Raw genomic sequence first — 23,923 nt, forward strand, 5'->3', positions numbered from 1 at the left:
TGTTATTTGATTTAATTTGGACAATTATTTTACACGTTTCGGGCGAAAACCTACCTTTATATTGTTTTTATATTTCCATTCAAATTCCATGGATATTCACTTACTTTTGCCAATAAATGTCTTCCCTTTCCTAATACCGTTTTAATATTTGATTTTAGAAAATTAATTGAAGTTGAAGCTGAAATTTAGCAAGAAGATTCACACTAATTTGAGACGCAGTATACTAGTGAGCGTTTTCAAGAAATCTGACAGTATATACCAAGGAAAATTCCCTTACAAGGAGAAAAACGTGTTTTAGAAACTCTGGACAATTTTATATTCGTATCCACTTCACAGGGCCAATTTTCCTGCAAGTTTATCCTAGCTAATACTGTAAATTTATGGAATAAACAAACGATTTGGAGGAATTCCACGTACCAACACAATTATTTTCTTTGAAATGGAAGCTTATAAGCGTAGGGTTTTCATGATTTGTCATGGATAGACAGGGACTTAAAAATACTATCAGTGTTAACAGTCTAGATTCAGAAGGCCAATGGAACAGAATAGAAAACCACACTGGGTAGGAGCTTGGTCTGATTCAGACGGATGAATAGCAAACGTTCAGATTCAATTTTTATATACATATCAACAATGTATTGGTGAAACAATTAACGGCATTAAAAAATATAATTCTCTTCATTCTGACGAATCATTATTCTGTGGTAATAATATTTCATTGCGCTGCTTTTCTTATCCATTTCTTTGTTAGTAGCTGGATTTATCAATTTAATACTAAAGTGATAGTCCTCGGCTCTGTCCCAAAAAATGATAGGATATTGTAGGGCATCGTAGCATCAATGAGTTTCAGCAATTCTTGTCGACTGATTGTTTCTCCTATAAAGAATAATGTCTCGATGCAAGAACTGATCCCCGACCATAACGATTGCCACTTCGTTGATAGCTGGAGCATTGTATCTACACACATGTTCACCAGTAGGCGTTTTGTCAGTGAAAATAACAATTTTATGCGTATCAGTAGGCATCAAATCGATTGCTGTTTTGAAGAGACGCACTAAAATATTATTATTGTGGAACAGATGTTGCAACTGAGAAATATAGTCCTTTCAACACCGGGAGAAATTCCGCAACGTGCATTCAATTCAGCATTGCTATCACTGATGAAGTATATTTGCAAAAATGTGTGACGCTCACCTAAGAATGGTAGAAGGGGCCTCCTGTATGATACATTGGCCCTTTACTTTGAAAGTAGGCATAAAATTACCTTGATCTTCGATTTGGGCACCAGACGATGTCATTTGGAAACTAAGTTGACAAGAAAACGATTGGATTCAGACGTATTTCTAGTAAGCAAAGTATTCAATGGCTCTGGTGGTGCACTCAGTTGAGGAAGCTTAACTTTTCTTGAGGCGCAACACATTCCCATTGTCTCACCATTAAATTTCAATGCCTTTCAATAGGGACAAATTTCAGATATAGTCCCGATTTGAACACATCTACTATAATCATCGACTGGGCTGTACCTGAATGCCATGCGATAATTTTCACGTTGCTCTTGTGATTCCTCGGTACGCTTTCTTTTGGCATTATCTCTTGAAGCCGCAAGCCTGTTTTCACGTTGCTCTTGTGATTCCTCGGCACGCCTTCTTTTTTCACTTTCTCTTTTAGCAGCAAGTCTGGTTTCGCGTTGCTCTGGTAGTTCCTCGACACGCCTTCGTTGACAGAAATTGCACATTCCTAATCTGGCATTATCTCCCTGGTTCCCCAAGTTTAACTTTGGAGACGAGAAACGTGGCTTACTAAATTAAAAGAAACTTTAAAGGAGTAATAGAAAACTTAAGCATTTTAAATACCAGAACAATAGGTTTTATATTTCCTTATAATTTCCTTTGAAATTAAAGAGAGGTCAGTAGCAGCAATGCGGGTTGGACATCTAGCTGCTCCAGCAATAAACCGTGGCTTAGGGGGATTCTTATAAAATTTTACAATCCAATATAGGAAAGGGAACTTTTCATCATTGTCATTAATTCTAATATTAAATTTTCTAAAAAGAATTTCTTCAGTTTTTTTCAATTAAATTTTCATCCTCTAAATTCACCTTTTCGTCAACATTAGTCATGCATAACTCCCTTGTTAAAATATCACAATACATCGTCTGACAAATTATGGCAAAATTATTATTAGCTTTATCCACGGGGACAATTACAAATTCATTCTGTAGATTAGAAATCGCTTGTTTTATCCTAGCATTATAAAATAATGATTTAGTGTTACTATTTTTTTAATTAGCATAAATTTTATTTCGTATTCTACTAATAGTTAAATTCTTCCAACTTTGAAAACTATGTTTATTTTTATTCTAATTCTTACACCACTTATCAATAAATAAAACAAAATAATTTTCCAAGCTGATGGTTTCAAATGATGAGTAAGACGGAAATTAGCCCCTTTATTCATTATAATTTGAAGATCATCATGTTTTATTATTGATAAGTCCCCTGTTAAAACATGTTGGTAAGTGAGATTTAAAAATGGACAAAGTTGCTTACAATTACAAACAGGTTTCCAATTTATATCACTGTCCAATCTTTTGAGCATTAAATTATAATTAAAAATCATTTGCCCAATAGTTTTTGAAAATGTATAAGTTAAAACTGGACTATCATTATAATTCAAATTACTAGGAAGGGCCTGTTTCACATCCCACTGATTTCAAATTTCTGGTAAATTAATATCTTTAATCTGCTTACAAATAGAATTAATAGGTAAATATAATCTGTTTTCCTTATTACTAATCACATCAGACTTACTCTTTTTTGAAAAAAAATTCGTTTTAGTTAGAATGCAAATTGCATCGCATATTACTTTAAAATTATATTCAAGAGCTGTATTATTCTTAACAATCCAGAAAAGTTTGATTAAATTCCCCTTGGCTAATTTATTTAAACATTTTATTAAAGAAGTCATACCCTTAGATTCAAGTAGCTGGCATAGATCCGTAGAAAACATATGTAAATCTAATTCATTTTTTCTATTATTTTTCCTATGTCCTCTCGATCGTTTTTTACGTTTAGTAGGACAAGTAAAAGAAGGATGGTCCATAAAACCATCAATACATTTAACAACAACAAGAGATATGTCTCCATATTTTGCTATACGATCATTCAGCCCAAAAGGATAAGCTGTACCAAGAGTATGGAATATATATATATATATATATATATATATATATATATATATATATATATATATATATATATATACATTTTATTGGGAACAAAAAAATAAACGAGTTCACCACAGTTAGGCCATTCCAATTTAAAGTACAATATGCTGAATTCAACGAGTTAGAAAATTCAGTGATAATATAAAAATCGACATTCCGAAATTCAGTGGCCATGAATTTGGTTGGGGCGGGGGTGAGTGGAGTGACTGTAAAAGCTCAGCCAGAGTCGACCCAGCTCTTAATGAGTACCTGGAGAAATCTGTGAAAGGTGAGCAAGAAGGGTGTACATAAATACAAAACAGCCGGCCCCCAGCCCCACATAGTAATTCTTGGCTGAAGGCCCATGAAACAGAGATCAGCACCGACGGTTTGAACCTTAAGGGTCTAGTGCTGTCACACTTTCATACTTTTCTTGCTTACTTATCAATACTACAGCGTCATCTACTTATGTATTTAATTGGAATAGTTTTATTTGTGCTAAGAAAAACATTGTTAGCTATTTTGCTGTTAAAGAAGAGGGAAAAAGCCAACAAAACAAGCATTGTTTTTGCAAGCATTTGAAATTAGAATAAGCTTTAAATTGTACATAGAGACTGGTTTCTTATTCAAGGATTTGAAAATGACAACAAAAGGAAAGTTCAACTATCACTATAAAAAACTTGCCAGTTGTGTTTCTATTTTTGTAATCACTAGAAATCTAGTTTAAAGTACCCATTATGCTAAAAACTAATTCTAGTTCTTTTAATTGGTTAAGTGGAAACGTGCACAACCATATACATCTTAAAAAATGAGGAAAACCCGGGAACTCAATTTTATTGTAAAATATGTTTAATGCAGGTATGCTGTTTTAACACTTAACGGGTGCCAAGTTTAATAACAAAGAACGTGTATGAAAAATCAGCAGAAAATGAGTGAAAAAAATATCATCACGTAACTCCTGAAAATATAACTTTCCTGATTACTGTAAACAAAACAGTGATGGAATTTTTTGAATTGTGTAAGAATATAGCCCTAATATCTTGCTGCCAACGAGGAATTTAAAAGAAATGTATATATCATTTAAAAGCTTAAGACTAAGCTATGCATTCGTATGTTTCTTATCAAAATTATTCAAGAAAGACCAATTACACAACAACTTGTTTACCTCTGCACAAATAAGAGCATTCAATGAAAAGGTAGGAGCATTTAATAATAATACGTTACCTCTACCAGGTGTCGGTGGTGGCAGTTCAGCTCCAGCAGACCTCCAATTGCCTAATGTCCTGTCTTCTTGGCACTCAAAATCCCTTTTATGACCACTCTTACGATTACAATCTTCATTGAGCTTCAGTTCAACATTAATTTTTTGACCTTTAATTCGCTGAAATAAAAAAAAATTCATCTTCTATAATAAAATAACAGATGTATTTTTATGTTCAAAACATGCTTTCATTTGTTATACATTTAAATGCTTTTTTCCGAGTTAATATTTGAATGGTCTGAGCAATCGCCGTACCTCTATACGCATTTTGATAATAAAATTTTATCTTAGCTTATTAAAAGAACCTTAAAATTGAATATTCCATGGTAACATGCTTCCATATACAAGACAAAGGAACAGCAATACCAGAAACAACTAAAAAGCACACAAATAAAAATCTAGGAAGAAAATACCTTCTTCAGCGTTGGCAAGATTAATAGAAAAGACACAAATTACTATAAAGACAATTTTCAATGAATTTTTACGACAGTTCGCAATGGGTTTACAAATTGCGCTGCGTCTCTGTATGAAGTCTTACGGTCATTCTAGGGGAAGGGGGGGGGGAGAGTCATATTTTGATTATTATCAGCATATTTCACACAAGAGTTTAAGATAAGAACGACAGAATTATATCTAGAAATGAAGACGGATAATTTGACAGGCTAGAGATTGAACATCTTTTAATGACAATCAAGATGTGTGTATCTAATCTACACACTAGCAGTGTGTGGAAGAGGTAGAAAGTCCCGAAAATATTCTTGAGTATTTCCCCTGGGTAACCCAAGGCCATCTTTATGTGTTTGTCATGAGCTTTTTCTTGTTTTTTACACTAGTCGAACCTAATCTATAAAGCTAAAATAAATGTACAGGGATAACAAATGCAACTTCTAATTAGAGATGAGGACCTTATCTATTGACAAGTCCTATAGTAGTTTCAGTTTTCCGACACTAGGAGCATAGTAATTCCAAATATAAAACCAAACATGAATTACATACAATTTCCTTTAAAACTGAGAGCTTTGAGCTTACAGGAGCTCTTATATTGATTTCTTTATGTTAAGCATTCTAGGGAGAAAAGACTGATTCTTGTTAGAACGAATAATAGCCATAGGTACAAAAACCTCTTATTCATACAACGGAGAGGCAGAAAGTGCCGGTTTTACTAGGGAGAGGGGGAATGGTTTAACTTTGATAATATTTAATTTTCAGGCTAGGGTTTGTTCTACATTTTTAGGAAGAAGGGTCTTTACAACCATTCCAGGAAAGGGGGACCCATTCCACGTGCACGTATGCTAATTATTCTTTTTGTTTCTAGAATTTAGGCCTAAGTAGGATGCCAGCCATGAATTGAAATAATTTGTGCTAGATTTAAAGAAATATACATTTTATGTAGTATTCAAACACTTTTATATCAGTTTGGTGAAGCGAATCTCCGTGAAGAATTAAAGAAACACAACTAAATCAAGCAAATTAAGCAAATGCTTACCAAATCATTGTTGTCAAGGGCTTCTATTAATTGTAGCTTGCCCTAATAATGAACTTTAAATCTATGTGTTTTAAGAAGGTACAAAGCCCTCCAAAGTCTTCGTTGTAACCAATTATTTTTCAAAAAGAGATGATTAGATGCAAGCAAACGAACAAAGTGTAAGGCTCACTCAAACAATGCGGTAGGAGTAATTATCCACGGTGTTTGAGACATGAGACAGCCATCAAATACTACGGAATAGCGCTTTGAAATGAGGTATATTACAGAAAGGGTCTGATGTCATCCCATGGAGAAATATTAAGATTTTTTTACCTTCCTCTATTTTCTACAGCTTGCCGTAATTCGACCTCTACATTTTTTTCAATAATAGCGTTGTAAAATCACAGTGTAATCAAATATATTGATGTCTTCAGCCAATTATGCCAGCAACAACTTGAACATCTTGAATACATTTCAAACCTAGCATAGAATGTGAAGAACATTACCGCATCTTATTAGATGATTTTAATCGTGTTGGTACTGTGTCCAATCAAAGTTGAACCCAGAGCCTCGTTTTTAATCCCCAGAAGTGAGCCCGACTGATGTTACTCTTAGAAACACATGAACAGGACCGCCTAACACACCTTGGTTAACCAAATTATAAGAATATGTAGGCAGCTTGGATATTTCTTGAGAAATTTTCCCATCATGACTGGGAGAGCATATGGCTCTCTGGTTGCTCAGAAGTTTAGGTTTAACCATAAATTCTAGTTAATCAGTAAAATGCTTACGCAATCTCAATTCTTGCTTTTGTACTATTTTGGTCGCTTACCTTAGAGTTGGCCCATTCCCTACAGGAACAGTTTTTACATTTATGTCAGGTTCCTGTCCAATCTGTTACAAAGTTAAATTTCATACTCTCCTATACCCTTCATCGTGTTCCTTGGAACACAATCCATAAAAAAAACACAACTATATCAAGTAAATTTTGCTTTAATTATATAAATGATATATTTATATAATTTTCCTTATAATGAGTTTCCTTGCTCAAATCCTGATTCAACAGGAAGCAAGCTACTAAACTCATTTCCTACCGTAACCACAGAAATGTTGTTCTCATACATAGCCCTAATCAATATAATGTAATTATCTGGGATACAAAACAAGAATAAGATTTTCGCTAAAGCTCTTCTATCAGCTAAAACCAAACATTTTCTAAGAATCTATAAAACCAAGGACTAAATGTATCTGATAAATCAGGCACTTACCAATTATTAATCTAAGACTGAGTATTTTTGATCACCACATCTTCTTCCCTTCCTATAATCACGCTATTACTACGAATCCCAACTGTAAATACGAAGTAAATTACTTCCTACAGAAAGCAAGCTAATACCTTTATAATTACCCCACTCACTTTTATCACTTCTCTTACAGAGGAATTTCATTAGTTTTTATCTAAAATCGCTAGGCACTTACCTTTTTCCAAAAATCATATTCATAATATTTGGTAATTTATCTCTATCTTCACAGCAACCACATCTAAAAGACTTATTTACGAAACTGTCAGCACCTGAGGCCTTATTATATTGTAATCCTTTTATATCTGTCTCTAATTCTTTCTCTCAAAATAAATCTTCCTTCACGTCTAAAGTGTAACAAACTTTTTCATTCTTTTCTGTATCATTTTCTGTAGCTTTATCACGGTTTAGCACAATCTCAAAATGTTCTGCTCTCTTTAACTCTTTCCTTATCACTAGTAGCGGACCCATTCCTATCTTTGACTGGGACAATTCCAGTATTGTGTTGTCTTACATAATAGATTAACCTTAGACACTATAAGATGATTATCTTTACTTTCAACATCCCCCTCAATAAATGTCTGAAGTATGTGTCACAAAATGTAAAAAATAAAATAAAATAAAACATTTCTTCGGGATTCAATTAGCCTCACCGTACAAAATGACGCAAGTTTGATATAACGAAACCATGACGAAAATAAACTTGATTTACGGTGCCGGTTAACTTGATGTACTATAGGCTTTGGTCGACTTCCCTACGAAAATTTTGCAGGAACAATACTTGGGCCTCATTTCTTCACTATCGATTAGACATTGCAGTTTTTGATACCTTGGAAATTGTGGAAGAATATGTCCCGACATTATGTCCGAGAGTCACAGTTAAAAATCCTCCGACACTACGGCATTCCAGCTAAACTGGTATCCCTGATCTTGGCACTATACAAAAACACGGAGTACCGTTTTCGGACTCATGAATGAAATACAAGATACTTCAGTATCATGTCTAGAGTCAAACAGGGGAGTGTCCTCTCTCCCCTGCCTTTTGGCCTTGTTATCGATTGTACATTCCAAGACTGCACAGAGTTTGGGATCCATTTATGAGACAATAAACTACTAGTACATCTTGATTTCACCAACGACATCAAACTGCTTGAGACAAACAAGGAAAGGCTCTAGAAGCTTCTCGATGTCATACGAGAAAAAGAAAGTCTTTTGGGACTGAAAATTCGTTCGGACAAGACAAGAAGCATGGCAACGAGCGAATCACCACTTAGCATACAGTGCGGGGACAATTCAGCAGAGCCAGTAGTGTAATTCAGATGCCTCGGAAGTACAGTCGAACGAACTGGATCAAGTGAAAAGGAGGCACAGTCTAGAGTTGGACAAGACAGTGGAGCTTGTACTCGACTAAAGTAAGTTTGGTAATCGAAAAAATACTCCCTGAAACTGAAATTGAGGCTGTTTAACAGTAACGTCCTCTCTGCCCTCCTTGATAGCTGTGAATGCTGGAAACTGAATCAACAGCAATAAAAGAGGATTCTCGCTTCCGAGAATAACTGTCTTCGCAGGATACTGAATATTAACTGGAGGGACCACATTACTAACCAGGCAGTTCACTCTATCACACATCAACCCATGGTAACAGATATCATACTACAACGGAGATTGTGCTAGTGGGACACATAATCCGTATGGCGAAAGATAGACTCACGAGAACAGTCCTTGAGTGGCAACCAGAGGGAACCCTAGGAAAAATGAAAGCCAAAAAATACACTTCGCCGTACATACCAGTGGGACCTGAAGTTTATCAATTCGACAGTCCAACCCCAATTTGACGACGTCTGAGCAGCAGTGCATATGAGGGGTTTTTGGTGGATCTTTATGGATGCCTTGGGTGCCTCTGGTGGCACAGGAGGAACTAAGGTCATGGTAAGGTATGTTCCAAAATAAATTTTTTCACCATGAAAAAAAAATCTCGAGGTGGTGAATATATGAGAAAGTAAACATTTATATGAAATCTCCAGCAGAGAGGATCATGTGTGATAATCTGAAATAATATCAAAATCTATGCATAATGTTCTAATTACGAATATTTTTCAACGCAATGTAACTATTGCCCCAAGGGATACAGTCAAACTTGGCTTTTTAGAAAAAACCTTTCTTTGTTTTCTAATTGTAAGCTATGTATTGATGGGGAACAGGCAAGTTGGATGTTACATTTAGGGATTAAATATATCTTTGCTTACCAGGAATGTCGTCATACAGCGCAAGACTTACCATAGGATCTGACATTATTCTGAATCAAATACTTTTTCTAGGTCCACAAGAAATCTCTAGAAGCATTGTCTCCTTTCGTTAGATTTATCCACCATCATGTATAAAAAACATAAGTTAGACACACGATCATTTTGGCCAAAATTCATAATGTTCTTCATGCAATTAGGAATCAAGGTCAGATTCGAGAATCTCTAGTATTGTAGTCAAGAAAAGCTTCGCTGGAATTGAGGTAAGATTGATCCCTTTGTAATTGCTAAAATCTTCCACATCTCCTTTCTTGAAGGGTTTTGCCACAGATTGTATTTCCTCTCTTCGAAAGTAACTTCCCGCCCGTCACAGCGGCGTGAAGAAACATAGCCACATGTTTTTTCGCGCTCCTGGTTCGTCAAAGTTAATCGCAGGCTGGACTTGATCATTTCCACCAAAAGTGGCCTGTACCAAAGGCCATTCTTATTTTTTAAATTTTTAGGAGCTGGGAACACCTCTTCGACAGCGGGCTTGTCATAAATGATTCAGAGATTGAAGAGGAATTGATCTGGTGTATATAGGCGCGTAACAATGCATTGAGTTTCAAAATAATGAGCGAATCATTGTAATTTTTCTTCGCTTCTGTTAGGAGCCTCCCTCCTTCATGTTTTGTGGGACTTCCTTAGAACAATGATCAGTCTAATATTTATTTGATAAGACGACACACGGCTTGTCTGTCTTTTGGGGATCATTGCTTCTTTGTCTTGTCTACTCTGATCATTCATATATTACTGTCCGTCAAATATGGCACATTACATTTCTGTCGGCTTAATCGTACCCATGCTCTTGGTCAATATTGATAGACCATTTGTCAAAGGAGGATTTGACATCAGTCTCTTACAAATTTATATGGGTTTTTGTATGGATATCCACTGGTGCTTAGTGGGTTTTCTAACACCAAGAGTCTTTCCGGCTAGATTTGCGTAGTTTTTTGCAAATTTTTTCCAGGCTTCTTTGAAGCCTCTACGACGGCTATTGAGGGTTCAAAATTCATTTGACAGTTTTATACCAAGCAAACATCGAACACCCTTGTCATTTGGCCTCTTCTATTTTCTATTTCGATAATTCAAATTCAGTTTCAATTTCAGTGTAGTGACTACTAGTTCGTAGCCAAAACTAACCTCAGCAATTCTGAAAATTCAAACACCTCTTAGACTCTTTCACCATCTCCAGCAAATCGCAAGATAGTCAATTTGATTTCGCTAATACCATCTAGGGATTTACAAGTATTGATGAAGGTTTTTTATGTTGAAAGAGGTAATGCTGATTAGCAAATTGTACCCCATGGTGAGTTTGACAAGTCGAGCACCGTTTACCTTCAATGCCTTGTTGTCCAAGTCAGGGGACTGTAAGTTTCTTGTATAGGGTTTTCTGCCATGGCGAAAATAACGTACCTTTTGTTTCGATCTGAAACCATTTTTGGGGGGGTTTCCAGCAATTTTTCAAATTTCTCTTGAATTTCTCTTAAAAATTTCTTTTCCTATTAAGACTAATTGAGATAGTAGTTACCATTCATGAATTGCTACAAATAACAATTTTTTCTCATTAGCCAGTTTCTACTGAAACGCGTTTTTTTAATTTTTGGTTACTTTATGCCGTGTTCGTCCTTTACTAGGTTGCAGCGTCCCATCCTTCCAGGGTAGTAACATCTGTTTTAATTAGCCTTTGAAATAAGACATCCTGTAACATGTGTGGCATCGTAGAGAGAGATTGAGTATAGTACTGAACGTGTATGCACAGCTCATTTTTAGTGGCGTCATCCATATCATTTGTGGGTGCATTGCAAACGATCAACAGAAATTTTGCATGGTTTGATGCAAATTTTTCATAAAATATTCTTGCACAGACCTTTTCTGTGAGCCTATACACATAAAACTGTCTACCAAGAAATTGGCCACCTTTTGCCAATATTACTAAAACTCTGACAAAGGAAGTTTATGTTGTTTCGGTATAGTGTAGCGAAAGAATTAAGACTTAATACATTGTATGGTTACTGCTGATTTTCTTCTCACTGTGACTTTTCCATCTTGCTTCTATTGCAACGACAATGTCAAGCTTAAACTTCTGGCATTCACGGAGGACTTTTTCTGTTTTTGACAGTGCTGTAATGGTCCTAACCTTTCACGGATAATGTCAAAGGAAGTTCTTTATCAGACTTTGTTAGCAGGGGGTAATTAGCTTTTATGACGCCCCAGCCAGTTCCTTTGTCTCGGCAAAGATCAGGGACGTCAATCCCTACCTGATGGGTAAGGACCCAACAGGCCTACCCACTAATTATTCCATAAATGAAAAAAAAATTCTGCCATATACATTCTTTTTTCTTTGAATAACAGGAAACTGAAAATATTTACTGTAACAGTAAAATTAAAATGGACTTGAAAGAAAGTGAACATACCTTCAGCCCCTTGAAGAAGCGGTCTATGTCCGGTTCGTCAATATCATATGGGAGATTGGCCACACGTGCACAATATGGACCATTTCTGGGAATTAGAGACTCGTCTATGTTTGATCTTCTTGATGCTTTAGGCACTGTTGGTAGAACGATGCGTTCCCTACTTATATATTCAGCATCTGAAATGTTATTGAAAGGTAACTCTTCAGTGACAAACAAAATAAAGCATGGCACAGAAGATAAAACAGCAAAGACCAAAAGGGTTCTTTTAATTCTTTCTCTTATAAATGAGGTTCTTTAATCTATAAATATATAAATAAGTTGTTTCTGGGTTATGTCTGTCTGTCTGTCTGTCGAGTGACGTCATGTCATCATGTCGTCATGTTGTCATGAAGTTAGTTGTCGTCATGTTTGTTATGGCGATGAGATCATTAAAAGTATTTAAGAAAATCGTTCAAAGACAAATTTTTAATTGTAAGAAGATCGTGGAAGGAAAAATATTTAATCGTAAAATGACTGAAGAACCTACAAGGGCAACAGACACACAAGAGTTACGTCATGTCATCATGTCGTAATGAAGTTAGTTGTCGTCATGTTCGTTATGACGATGAGGTCATTAAAAGTATTTAAGAAAATCGTTCTTAGACAAATTCTTAATTGTAAGAAGATCGTGGACGGAAAAATGTTTAATTGTAAAATGACTGAAGAGCCTACAATGGCAACAGACACACAACTTATATATATATATATATATATATATATAGTTTTCAGTCCAGAACCAATAAAGCTATTATGTAAACATCAAAAATATTTATGTTGTCTGAGCAATAATTTTTGGTTTTTATTTCAAAATAGAAAATTACTTGAATATTTTAGAATTAGTTTTGTTTTTTGTTAGGTTCCTGCTATTCAACGCGTGACTTCAACTCGTCACGAATTAGTAAAAATTAGAAGATGTCTTAATTATGTTGAAAGTGCTCAAAGAGCTGCTCAAAGAGTCTATGACAAAAAACTTGCGGCTGATAGAGAAAGTAAGAAAAGAAAGCGTGCCGAGGAATCACAAGAACAGCAAGAAAACAGGCTTGCGGCTGATAGAGAAAGTAAGAAAAGAAAGCGTGACGAGGAACCACAACAAAAGTGTGAAAATAGGCTTGCGGCTGATAGAGAAAATAAGAAAAGAAAGCGTACCGAGGAATCACAAGAACAGCAAGAAAACAGGCTTGCGGCTGATAGAGAAGGTAAGAACAGAAAGCGTGCTGAGGAATCACAAGAGCAACGTGAAAACAGGCTTGCGGCTTCAAGAGATAATGCCAGATTAGGAATGTTCAATTTCCGTCAACGAAGGCGTGTCGAGGAACTACCAGAGCAACGCGAAACCAGACTTGCTGCTAAAAGAGAAAGTTTAAAAAAGAAGGCGTGCCGAGGAATCACAAGAGCAACGTGAAAACAGGCTTGCGGCTTGAAAAGATAATGCCAAAAGAAAGCATGCCGAGGAATCAGAGCAACCTGAAAATTATCTCCTGGCATTCAGGTACAGCCCAGTCGATGATTATAGCTTGAGTAGATGTGTTCAAATTGGGACTATGTCTAAAATTTGTCCCTATTGCAAGGCCTTTAAATTCAATGGTGAAACAATGGGAATGTGTTGCGCCTCAGGAAAAGTTAAACTTCCTCTATTGGCTGCACCACCAGAGCCATTGAAGACTTTCCTTACTGGAACTACGTCAGAATCTAAGCGTTTTTTGTCACAAATCAGAAAATATAACTCATGTTTCCAAATGACGTCATTTGGAGCCAAAATCGAAAATCCAGATCAATTTATGTCTACTTTCAAAGTAAAAGGGCAAATTTATCATAGAGCAGGGTCCCTTCTACCATTCTCAGGCGAGAATCATAAATTTTTACAATTGTACTTCATCAGTGATAGAAATTCTGAATTGAATGCACGTTGCGAAATTTCTCCCAACGTTGAAAGGACAATCGTTTCCCAATTGCAACATCTTTTCCACGAAAATAATAATTTAGTGCGTCTGTTCAAAACAGCCATCGATTTGATGCCTACTGATACGCATAAAATTGTTATTTCCGCTGACAAAACGCCTCCTGGCCAACATGTGCGTCGATACAATGCTCCAACTATCGACGAAGTGGCAATCGTTATGGTCGGTGATCAGTTTTTACCTCGAGATATTATTCTTCATAAGCGAAAGGCTCATTTGTTAAGAATTGCTGAAACTCATCGATGCTACGATGCCCTACAATATCCTATCATTTTTTGGGATGGAGCCGAAGGGTATCACTTTAATATTAAATTGATGAATCCAGCCACTAACAATGAAATGAATAAGAAATGCAGTGCAATGCATTATTATTCCTATAGACTAATGATTCGGCAGGATGAAGAAAATTATATTTTAAAATGCCGTGAATTGTTTCACCAATTCGTCGTTGATATGTATGCTAAAATTGAATCAGAACGTTTGCTATATATCCGCCTGAATCAGACCAAGCTCCGCTCTGAACAATACATTCATTTGCGAGATGCAGTTATAAATGATGGTAATACCACAAACGTTGGAAGATTAACAATTTTACCTTCGTCATATGCTGGCAGTCCCCGTCATATGCATGAAAATGCTCAAGATGCTATTGCGTATGTTCGTCTCTATGGTCGTCCAGATTTATTTATTACATTTACATGTAATCAATCTTGGGACGAGATACTGCAGCTTTTACTTCAAGGACAATCGGCGGTTCATAGACATGACATTAAGGCCTGTGTCTTCCGGCAAAAGTTGAAATCACTGATAAACTACATAGTAAAACTTGAAGTGTTTGGGTCAGTGCGATGCTGGATGTACTCAGTGGAATGGCAAAAACGAGGTTTGCCACACGCACATATACTAATCTGGCTACATAAAAAAATTACTTCGAACGAAATTGATGATGTGATTTCCGCTGAAATACCTGATGAAAATGTCGATAAGGGGTTACATGATATTATTGTAAAAAATATTATACATGGACCTTGCGGTGCACTGAACGAAAATTCACCATGCATGGCCAAAGGAAGGTGCACAAAGCAATATCCTCGACTTTTAGTATCCAATACAATTACTGGCAATGATGGTTACCCACAATATAGAAGAAGATCTACTGAAGATAGCGGTAAAACAGCAATAATAAAGAAGCGTAACGGTACCACCATCGAAGTAGATAACCAGTGGGTTGTTCCATATTCCCCATTATTATCAAAAACATTTAATGCACACATAAACGTTGAATTCTGTAACTCCGTAAAGGCAATCAAATACATATGTAAATACGTCAACAAAGGCAGTGACATGGCAGTTTTTGGCTTGCAGCCCGAAATCAAAGATATCGACGAAATCGTACAATATCAGGCTGGAAGATACATAAGCAGTAATGAAGCTGTTTGGCGAATTCTTTCATTTCCGATACATGAACGTAGTCCAGCTGTTGTTCACTTAGCGGTACATTTACAGAATGGTCAACGTGTTTATTTCTCGGAAACCAACGTGCAACAAAGAGCCCTGAATCCACCGGATACAAAGTTAACCGCTTTCTTTTCGCTTTGCAAAAATGATTCTTTTGCAAAAAAAACTGCTGTATACTGAAGTGCCTTCGTATTACACGTGGAATACTAAAAATAAAGTATTTGAACGTCGAAAACAGGGTAAGTCAGTCGACGGCCAACCTACCATCTTCTAAGATACCACGATAGGAAGACTCTACACCGTTCACCCCAATCAACATGAATGCTTCTTTCTACGCCTGCTTTTGGTGAATGTGCCCGGTCCGACATCCTTTGAGTATTTGTGAACTGTAAACGGAACTATACATGACACTTACCGTAGTGCATGCCAAGCTCTGAATTTACTGGAGAATGACCAACACTAGGATAACTGCATCAATGACGCGTGCGAAACTTCAACCCCAAGTCAAATTCGTGCATTGTTTGGCATCATTTTAACAACTTGCTCTCCATCAGCTCCTACAGAGTTATGAGAAAAATATAAGTCAAAAATGTCCGAAGATATACTCCATCGAAAACAGTTAGAGACGTCAGATATAACTTTTGATTTTACATCAGAAATTTATAACTACACTTTAGTTATTATAGAAGATTTGTGCGTACGTATGGCAAACAAACCTCTTCAGGATTTGGGAATGCCTTCACCTAACCGTATCGCTGCTGTTTCGACATGTGTAGAATTGGATCGTGAACAAAGTTACAGTACGAGTGATCTATTGTCGTATGTACAAAATAACATTTCCAAGTTAACGTCAGAACAAAAAGACATTTATGATACGATAATGCATTGTGTCGATAACAACATTGGAGAAATTTTCTTTTTGGATGCGCCAGGAGGTACTGGTAAAACGTTTGTGATAAAACTGATTCTGGCATCAATTCGATCAAAAAATGATATAGCGTTGGCAATTGCGTCGTCCGGAATAGCCGCAACATTGCTGCCTGGTGGAAGAACTGCTCATTCCACTTTGAAATTGCCTCTGAATTTGCATTCTACAGAAACTCCCACGTGCAATATTTCCAAATCATCTGGGATGGGTAAAGTATTGCAGCAATGCAAACTTATTATTTGGGATGAGTGCACAATGGCACACAAAAAATCGCTCGAGGCTCTGGATCAATGCTTGAAAGATTTGCGAGGGAAGTCGAAACCCTTTGGCAGCACATTAATATTGCTTGCGGGAGATTTCAGGCAAACATTACCTATAATACCTAGATCAACTCCTGCAGACGAAATGAATGCTTGTCTGAAAAATTCTAATTTATGGGCTCACGTAAAAACATTAAAATTAACTACAAATATGTGTGTCCGATTGCAAAACGATGACTCAGGTCAAACATTTTCAGATCAATTGCTGGCAATTGGAAACGGAAAGCTCCAAGTAGACTCAATTTCAGGACGTATACAACTACCTGCTGATTTCTGTAATTTAGTGACGTCCAAAAATGAATTGATTGAAAAAGTATTTCCGAATATTCTAAAAACTTATAAAAATAATAAATGGCAAAGTGAAAGAGCGATTCTCGCACCCAAAAATATAGACGTCCACGAAATCAACAATATTGTTTTGACCAAGATTCGAGACCAGGCAGTCCTTTACAAGTCAGTCGACACAGTTTTGGAACCGAATGAAGCGGTTAATTATCCATCTGAATTTTTAAATTCCGTGGATCTTTCAGGGTTTCCACCACACGTGCTACAACTAAAAATAGGCATACCAATAATACTTTTAAGAAATATCAACCCACCAAAGCTTTGCAATGGCACGCGACTTGCCGTAAAAAAAACAATGGAAAACCTAATAGAGGCCACAATCTTGACAGGGCCTTTTGAGGGTGAGGCTGTTCTTATTCCTCGCATTCCCATGATTCCAACGGATCTGCCTTTTCAATTTAACAGATTGCAATTCCCAATTCGATTAGCATTTGCAATCACCATTAACAAAGCTCAAGGTCAATCATTAGAAAAATGTGGTATAGATCTTAATACTGATTGTTTTTCCCATGGACAATTGTACGTTGCATGTTCGAGGGTCGTTAAACCTGACAATCTATTTATATGCAGCGACAATTGGACAGCGAAGAATGTTGTATATTCGCAAGTTTTACGCAGTTAATTTGTATTGTATCTATCTATCTATCTATCTATATAAAATCGAGTTGTGTGTATGCATTTTTGTTTGTTTGTAAAAAGAGCGTTTGCATATGACGTCATTATTAGTAGATACGGCTTTGTATATGCACAGACAATGGGAAAGCCAAGAATGTTATATATTCGCAATTTTTACGTAGTTTGAAACACATATATAAATCTATCTATATTCACAGGTGGGACATAGGGACACAACTACAATGGCGCGTAACTAATATGGCGCGTAACGAATTACGCGCGTAGGGAGGCCTGGGGGGGGGGCGCGAAGCGCCCCACCAACTAGGTGTTGGGGTGGCGCGAAGCGCCACCCCAACAGCTAGTATTCTATAAGAATTTGACAGAATTTTTCTATTGAGTGATGTCTTCTGGTCACCTTTAAATGGAAATAGTTTAATGCACACCCTCCAATACAAATTTTTAAATTTACATTGATAAATGACAACAATTACATTACAAAAAAGGGTCAACAGATCAATGATGTGTTCCACTGACTAGCAAAAGCGTTTTATGTTTAACTCCACTCAAGGAAACCATTCATTGTGCTGATAATTTTTTTTTTTCACTCATTCAGGCTGATCAGCCTGATCCGACAGACCAATTTCTCAATCGGTGTTACAGATTGAAAAATTTTGACGCCAATCATTCAATGTAAATCTTTCCTGACTGCCCATCACTATATTCAACCCCCTCAGTTCCTGTCCACAGCTTCAAGTTCAAATGCCCAGTATTGAACACACTTTAATAGGATTTTCAACACTTTCATAATAGATGTTATTTTTTGGAAAATAATGAAATAATTTTCCAAAATGAAAGTAAAGAGGGACATTAAATCTTAAAACAGACAAAAATATCCAAGATATAAGAGAACTGCAAGCAAAGCATTCTAATGTGCACCAGATTCGACTAGTTCGCAATCTTAAACATTTTTACATTTTTTATATATATATATATATATATATAAAGCATTCAGAGCATTGATTCTTAAAGCAAAAACAAAAACATAGTTTAATTAAAAAGAGCAGAGGGTTCGAGAGGGGGACCATATCCCATTTCATTTTATATGATCATTTCTGTTTGCATTTAAATATCAATTGTCTTTACTTTCATTAGAAAAAAAATCGCTATTTTTTAATTAATTTCTATTTGTTTATTATGCCTGTGGAATACAACAATGCAGGTAGCTTGAAAATAATTATTCCAATTTACAAAGATCAACAAAAAAATGAGAAAAAAGTTGTCAAAAATGTGCTTTAGAGAATTTTTTGTCTTGTCTACAAAGATCAGACATGACATATCTACGTAAATGGATGTTTTGAAAGTACATCTAAAGCTAGTGGACCAGTACTTACATTCATTGATATTCATCCAATTCTTATTTTCTATTTTTTAACATGGAGAAGTAAATACTTAGCAAAAATTGATGCGAGAAAAGAATACCATCTTTTGAATTTGCCCTTCTTCAAATATTATTGGTTTTACAAACGATGAAGAGGAGGTCCCAGCATGCACATGGAATAACAATAACAACAACAAAAATACAGCATTTAATTATTGCAAATTTTTTTCATAAAACTAAATATACAATATGACCTAGATTTACTTCAAAATCAAAATTATACGAGTATTATATATATATATATATATATATATATATATATATATATATATATATATATATATATATATATATATATATATACAAGAGGGAAGCCCAATTTTCGGTGGAGTGATAGTCTCGGGAATCTCACGGACCAAGCTGGAAAATTTACTGTTTTTTTTTCTACTGAATAATGAAGGTTGTACCTAGGTATTTAAATTTTAGAAAAAAATAAAATATCCAGTCAAGATTTTAGAATAACAATAAATTTGAACAGCAAACTTTAATAAAAGCTTTACAATAGATTTCTCACTGTCTCACTGTCACTGAGTGGCTTTTCTAGGACAATCCTAACCTCCATACTGTGACAAAGTTCAATAATGACAAATATTGATCAATACCTCATTTATTATAAAAAAATTTACGTTCCATTTTGTTGTGACTGCTTGTGTTTTTTTGTGTTTTTTTTCGACACAATTATTTTGAGACAATCTATTAAAGAGAGTTAAAATATGACCTCTACTAAAGAGAGCTAAAATACAAACTCTAATACAAATATTTAAAATATGACCTCTAATAAAAAGACAACCTGTCAATTTGAACTCCAAACACCATGCTGGTATCAAGATCTAACAAACATAGTATTTTGACTCTTGGGATACACATAATGCGTCCAATTTACCTCTGCCCTAGCCCACAAGTCAAAAAATAAAGTCTACTTGATATTTGCTAAAGATTCGTCTGTTTTGACCATATTTATATCTCTAAATTTTTATCAGATTTTATGGAAAGTGCTGTGGGGAGGGGCAAATGAGGGCTATGGATCAATACTTAACCTTACACAATTCTTAAGTTCCGTAGAGTCTCATAGCCCGAAAATGTACTTTTTAACATGATTGGAGAAAATAAGAGTTTACCACCTCTTCTCCAACACTAAATGGTTATTTTCCTTGCCTTCTCCTTTGTTCAATTGCATCTGAAAGTTTCGATTCCTTCTCCCAAGCCGATCCCAACCTTCTCCCAATCTGTTCCCAACACTGCTGACACGGTATATAGATGACCCAAACGCAAACAGTGTCATTATATATATATATATATATATATATATATATATATATATATATATATATATATATATATATATATATAATATATATTTACTTTAAAATTATATTCAAGAGCTTAATTCTTAATCCAGAAAAGTTTGATTAAATTCCTCTTGGATAATAAGAAAACATATATAAATCTATTTCATTTTTTCTATTATTTTTCGTATGTCCTCTCGATCGTTTTCTACGTTTAGTAGAACAAGTAAAACAAGGATGGTCCATAAAACCATCAATACATTTAACAACAACAAGAGATATGTCTCCATATTTTGCTACACGATATTCAGCCCAAAAGGATAAGCTGTACCAAGAGTATGGAATATATATATGTATATATATATATATATATATATATATATATATATATATATATATATATATATATATATATATATATATATATATATATATATATATATATATATATATATATATATATATATATAAATAAGTTGTCTGTCTGTCTGTCTGTCCGCACATGACGTCTGAATTATTTCATCATATATCAATTCAAAAACGAATGTATTCAAGCCCGAAGTAGCTGAGAAACAACAACAAAAAACTAAAAAGAAAAAACTAAAAAAACTAAAAAAGCTAAATAACTAAAAAAAAACTAAAAAAAGCTAAAAAACTAAAAACAAAAAAAAGGTAAAAACTACAAAAAAAACTAAAAAAAAACAAACTAAAAACTAATAAAAAAACTAAAAAAGCTAAAAAACTAAAAAAAAACTAAAAAAGAAAAAAAACTAAAAAAACTAAAACAGAAAAAAAACTAAAAAAATGAAAAAACCTGAAAAATTAAAAGAAAGAAAACTAAAAAGGTAAAAACTACAAAGAAAAACTAAAAAGAAAAAAAACTAAAAAAAACTAAAAAAAGGTAAAAACAAAAAAAAATAAAAAGAAAAAAAGGAAAAAAACCAAAAATTTATTTCATCATATACCAATTCAAAAACGAAAGTATATACAGACCGGGATACCGGGACACAGGGAATATAAATGACGACCGGGACACAAATGACCGGGACAAAGACAATATAAATGACGACCGGGATACAGGGACACAACTACAACGGGGACGCCGGGGGGCACATGGGGATATATAAATGACGACGGGGACACAGGGAATGTTCGATTAGCAATCACCATCAACAAAGCTCAACGGAATAATTAGAATCATGAGGTATAACTAAAAAAAAACTAAAAAAAGGTAAAAAACTAAAAACTAAAAAAAGACCAATTCAAAAACGAATGTATATACAGACCGGGACACAGGGACAAAAATGACGACCGGGACACCGGGACACTCAAAGAGAAATTACAGACTGGGACACCGGGACACAAATGACGACCAGGACACAGGGAATATAAATGACGACCGGGACACAGGGACACAACTATAACGGGGACGCCGGGGGGCAGAGGAGGATATATAAATGACGACGGGGACACGGAATGTTCGATTAGCAATCACCATCAACAAAGCTCAAGGGCAATCATTAGAATCCTGAGGAATAGATCTGAATATGGATTGTTTTTCTCATGGACAATTATATGTTGCATGTTCAAGAGTCGGTAAGCCTGACAATCTATTTATATGCACAGACAATGGGACAGCAAAGAATGTTCTATATTCGCAAGTTCTACGTAGTTAAAAACATATATATCTATCTATATTCACAGGTGGGACACAGGGACACAACTACAATGGCGCGTAACGACTTAACCGCGCGGGGGGGTATGGGGGGGGGGTTGGTTTGGGCGCGAAGCGCCCCCTTCATCTAGGTGTTGGGTTGGCACAAAGCGCCACCCCAACAGCTAGTATATATATATATATATATATATATATATATATATATATATATATATATATATATAGGCCATTCCAATTTAAAGCACAAAATGCTGAATTCAACGAGTTGGAAAATTCAGTGATAATATAAAAGCCGATATTCCAAAATTCAGTGGCCATGAATTTGGTTGGGGCGGGGTGAGTGGCGTGACTCTAAAAGCTCAGCCAGAGTCGACCCAGCTCTTAATGGGTACCTGGAGAAATCTGTGACAGGTAAGCAAGAAAGGTGTACATAAATACAAAACAGTCTGCCCCCAACCCCACATTGTACTTCTTGGCTGAAGGGCCATGAAACAGAGATCAGCACCGACGGTTTTAACCTTAAGGGTCTAGTGCTGTCACACTTGCATACTTTTTTTGCTTACTTATAAATACTGCAGCGCCATATACTTAAATCTATTTAATTGGAATAGTTTTATTTGTGTTAAGAAAAAATTGTTAGCTATTTTGCTGTTAAAGAAGAGGGAAAAAGCCAACAAAATCAGCATTGTGTTTGCAAGCATTTGAAATTAGAATAAGCTTTAAATTGTACATTGAGACTGGTTTCTTATTCAAGGATTTGAAAATGATAACAAAAGGAAAGTTCAACTATCACTATAAAAAACTTGCCAGTTGTGTTTCTATTTTTGTAATCACTAGAAATCTAGTTTAAAGTACCCATTATGCTAAAAACTAATTCTAGTTCTTTTGATTGGTTAAGTGGAAACGTGCACAACCATATACGTCTTAAAAAATGAGGAAAACCCGGGAACTCAATTTTATTGTAAAAGATGTTTAATGCAGGTATGCTGTTTTAACACTTAACGGGTGCCAAGTTTAATAACAAAGAACGTGTATGAAAAATCAGCTGAAAATGAGTAAAAAAAATATCACCACGTAACTCCTGAAAATATAACTTTCCTGATTACTGTAAACAAAATAGTGATGGAATTTTTAGAATTGTGTAAGAATTTAGCCCTAATATCTTGTTGCCAACGAAGAATTTAAAAGAAATGTATATATCATTTAACAGCTTAAGACTAAGCTATGCATTCGTATGTCTCTTATCAAAATTATTCAAGAAAGACCAATTACACAACAACTTGTTTACCTCTGCACAAATAAAAGCATTCAATAAAAAGGTAGGAGCATTCAATAATTAAACGTTACCTCTAACGGGTGGCGGTGGTGGCAGTTCAGCTCCAGCAGACCTCCAATTGCCTAATGTCCTGTCTTCTTGGCACTCAAAATCCCATTTATGACGTCTCTTATGATTACAATCTTCATTTAGCTTCAGCTCAACTTTAATTTTTCGACCTTTAATTCGCTGAAATAAAAAACATTTCATCTTCTATAATATAATAACAGATGTATTTTATGTTCAAAACATGCTTTGATTTGTTATACATTTACATGCTTTTTTCCGAGTTAATATTTGAATGGTCTGAGCACACACCGTGCCTCTATACGCATTTTGATAATAAAATTGAATCTAAGCTCATTAAAAGAACCTTAAAATTGAATATTCCATGGAACATGCTTCCATATACAAGACAAAGGAACAGCAATACCAGAAACAACTAAAAAGCACACAAATAAAAATCAAGGAAGGAAATAGCTTCTTCAGCGTTGGCAAGATTAATAGAAATGACACAAATTACTATAAAGACACTTTTCAATGAATTTTTACGACAGTTCGCAATGTGTTTATGAAATGCGCTGCGTCTCTGTATGAAGTCTTAACGGCCATTCT

General features: G+C 35.2%; 1 protein-coding gene across 1 annotated transcript in view; it reads right to left on the reverse strand.

Moving 5' to 3' along the window:
• Positions 1-23,923, reverse strand: part of LOC136025487 (uncharacterized) — a 61,283-nt gene that overhangs the window by 25,536 nt on the left and 11,824 nt on the right. The window contains exons 4-6 of the mRNA XM_065701519.1: positions 23,341-23,497; positions 11,932-12,107; positions 4,430-4,586 (exon numbers count right to left, since the gene is read on the reverse strand). Of these exons, the coding sequence (XP_065557591.1) occupies positions 4,430-4,586; positions 11,932-12,107; positions 23,341-23,497 (490 nt within the window). The remainder of the gene's footprint in view (positions 1-4,429; positions 4,587-11,931; positions 12,108-23,340; positions 23,498-23,923) is intronic.

This window comes from Artemia franciscana, chromosome 3 (assembly GCF_032884065.1).
Source record: "Artemia franciscana chromosome 3, ASM3288406v1, whole genome shotgun sequence".
Lineage (NCBI taxonomy): Eukaryota > Metazoa > Arthropoda > Branchiopoda > Anostraca > Artemiidae > Artemia > Artemia franciscana.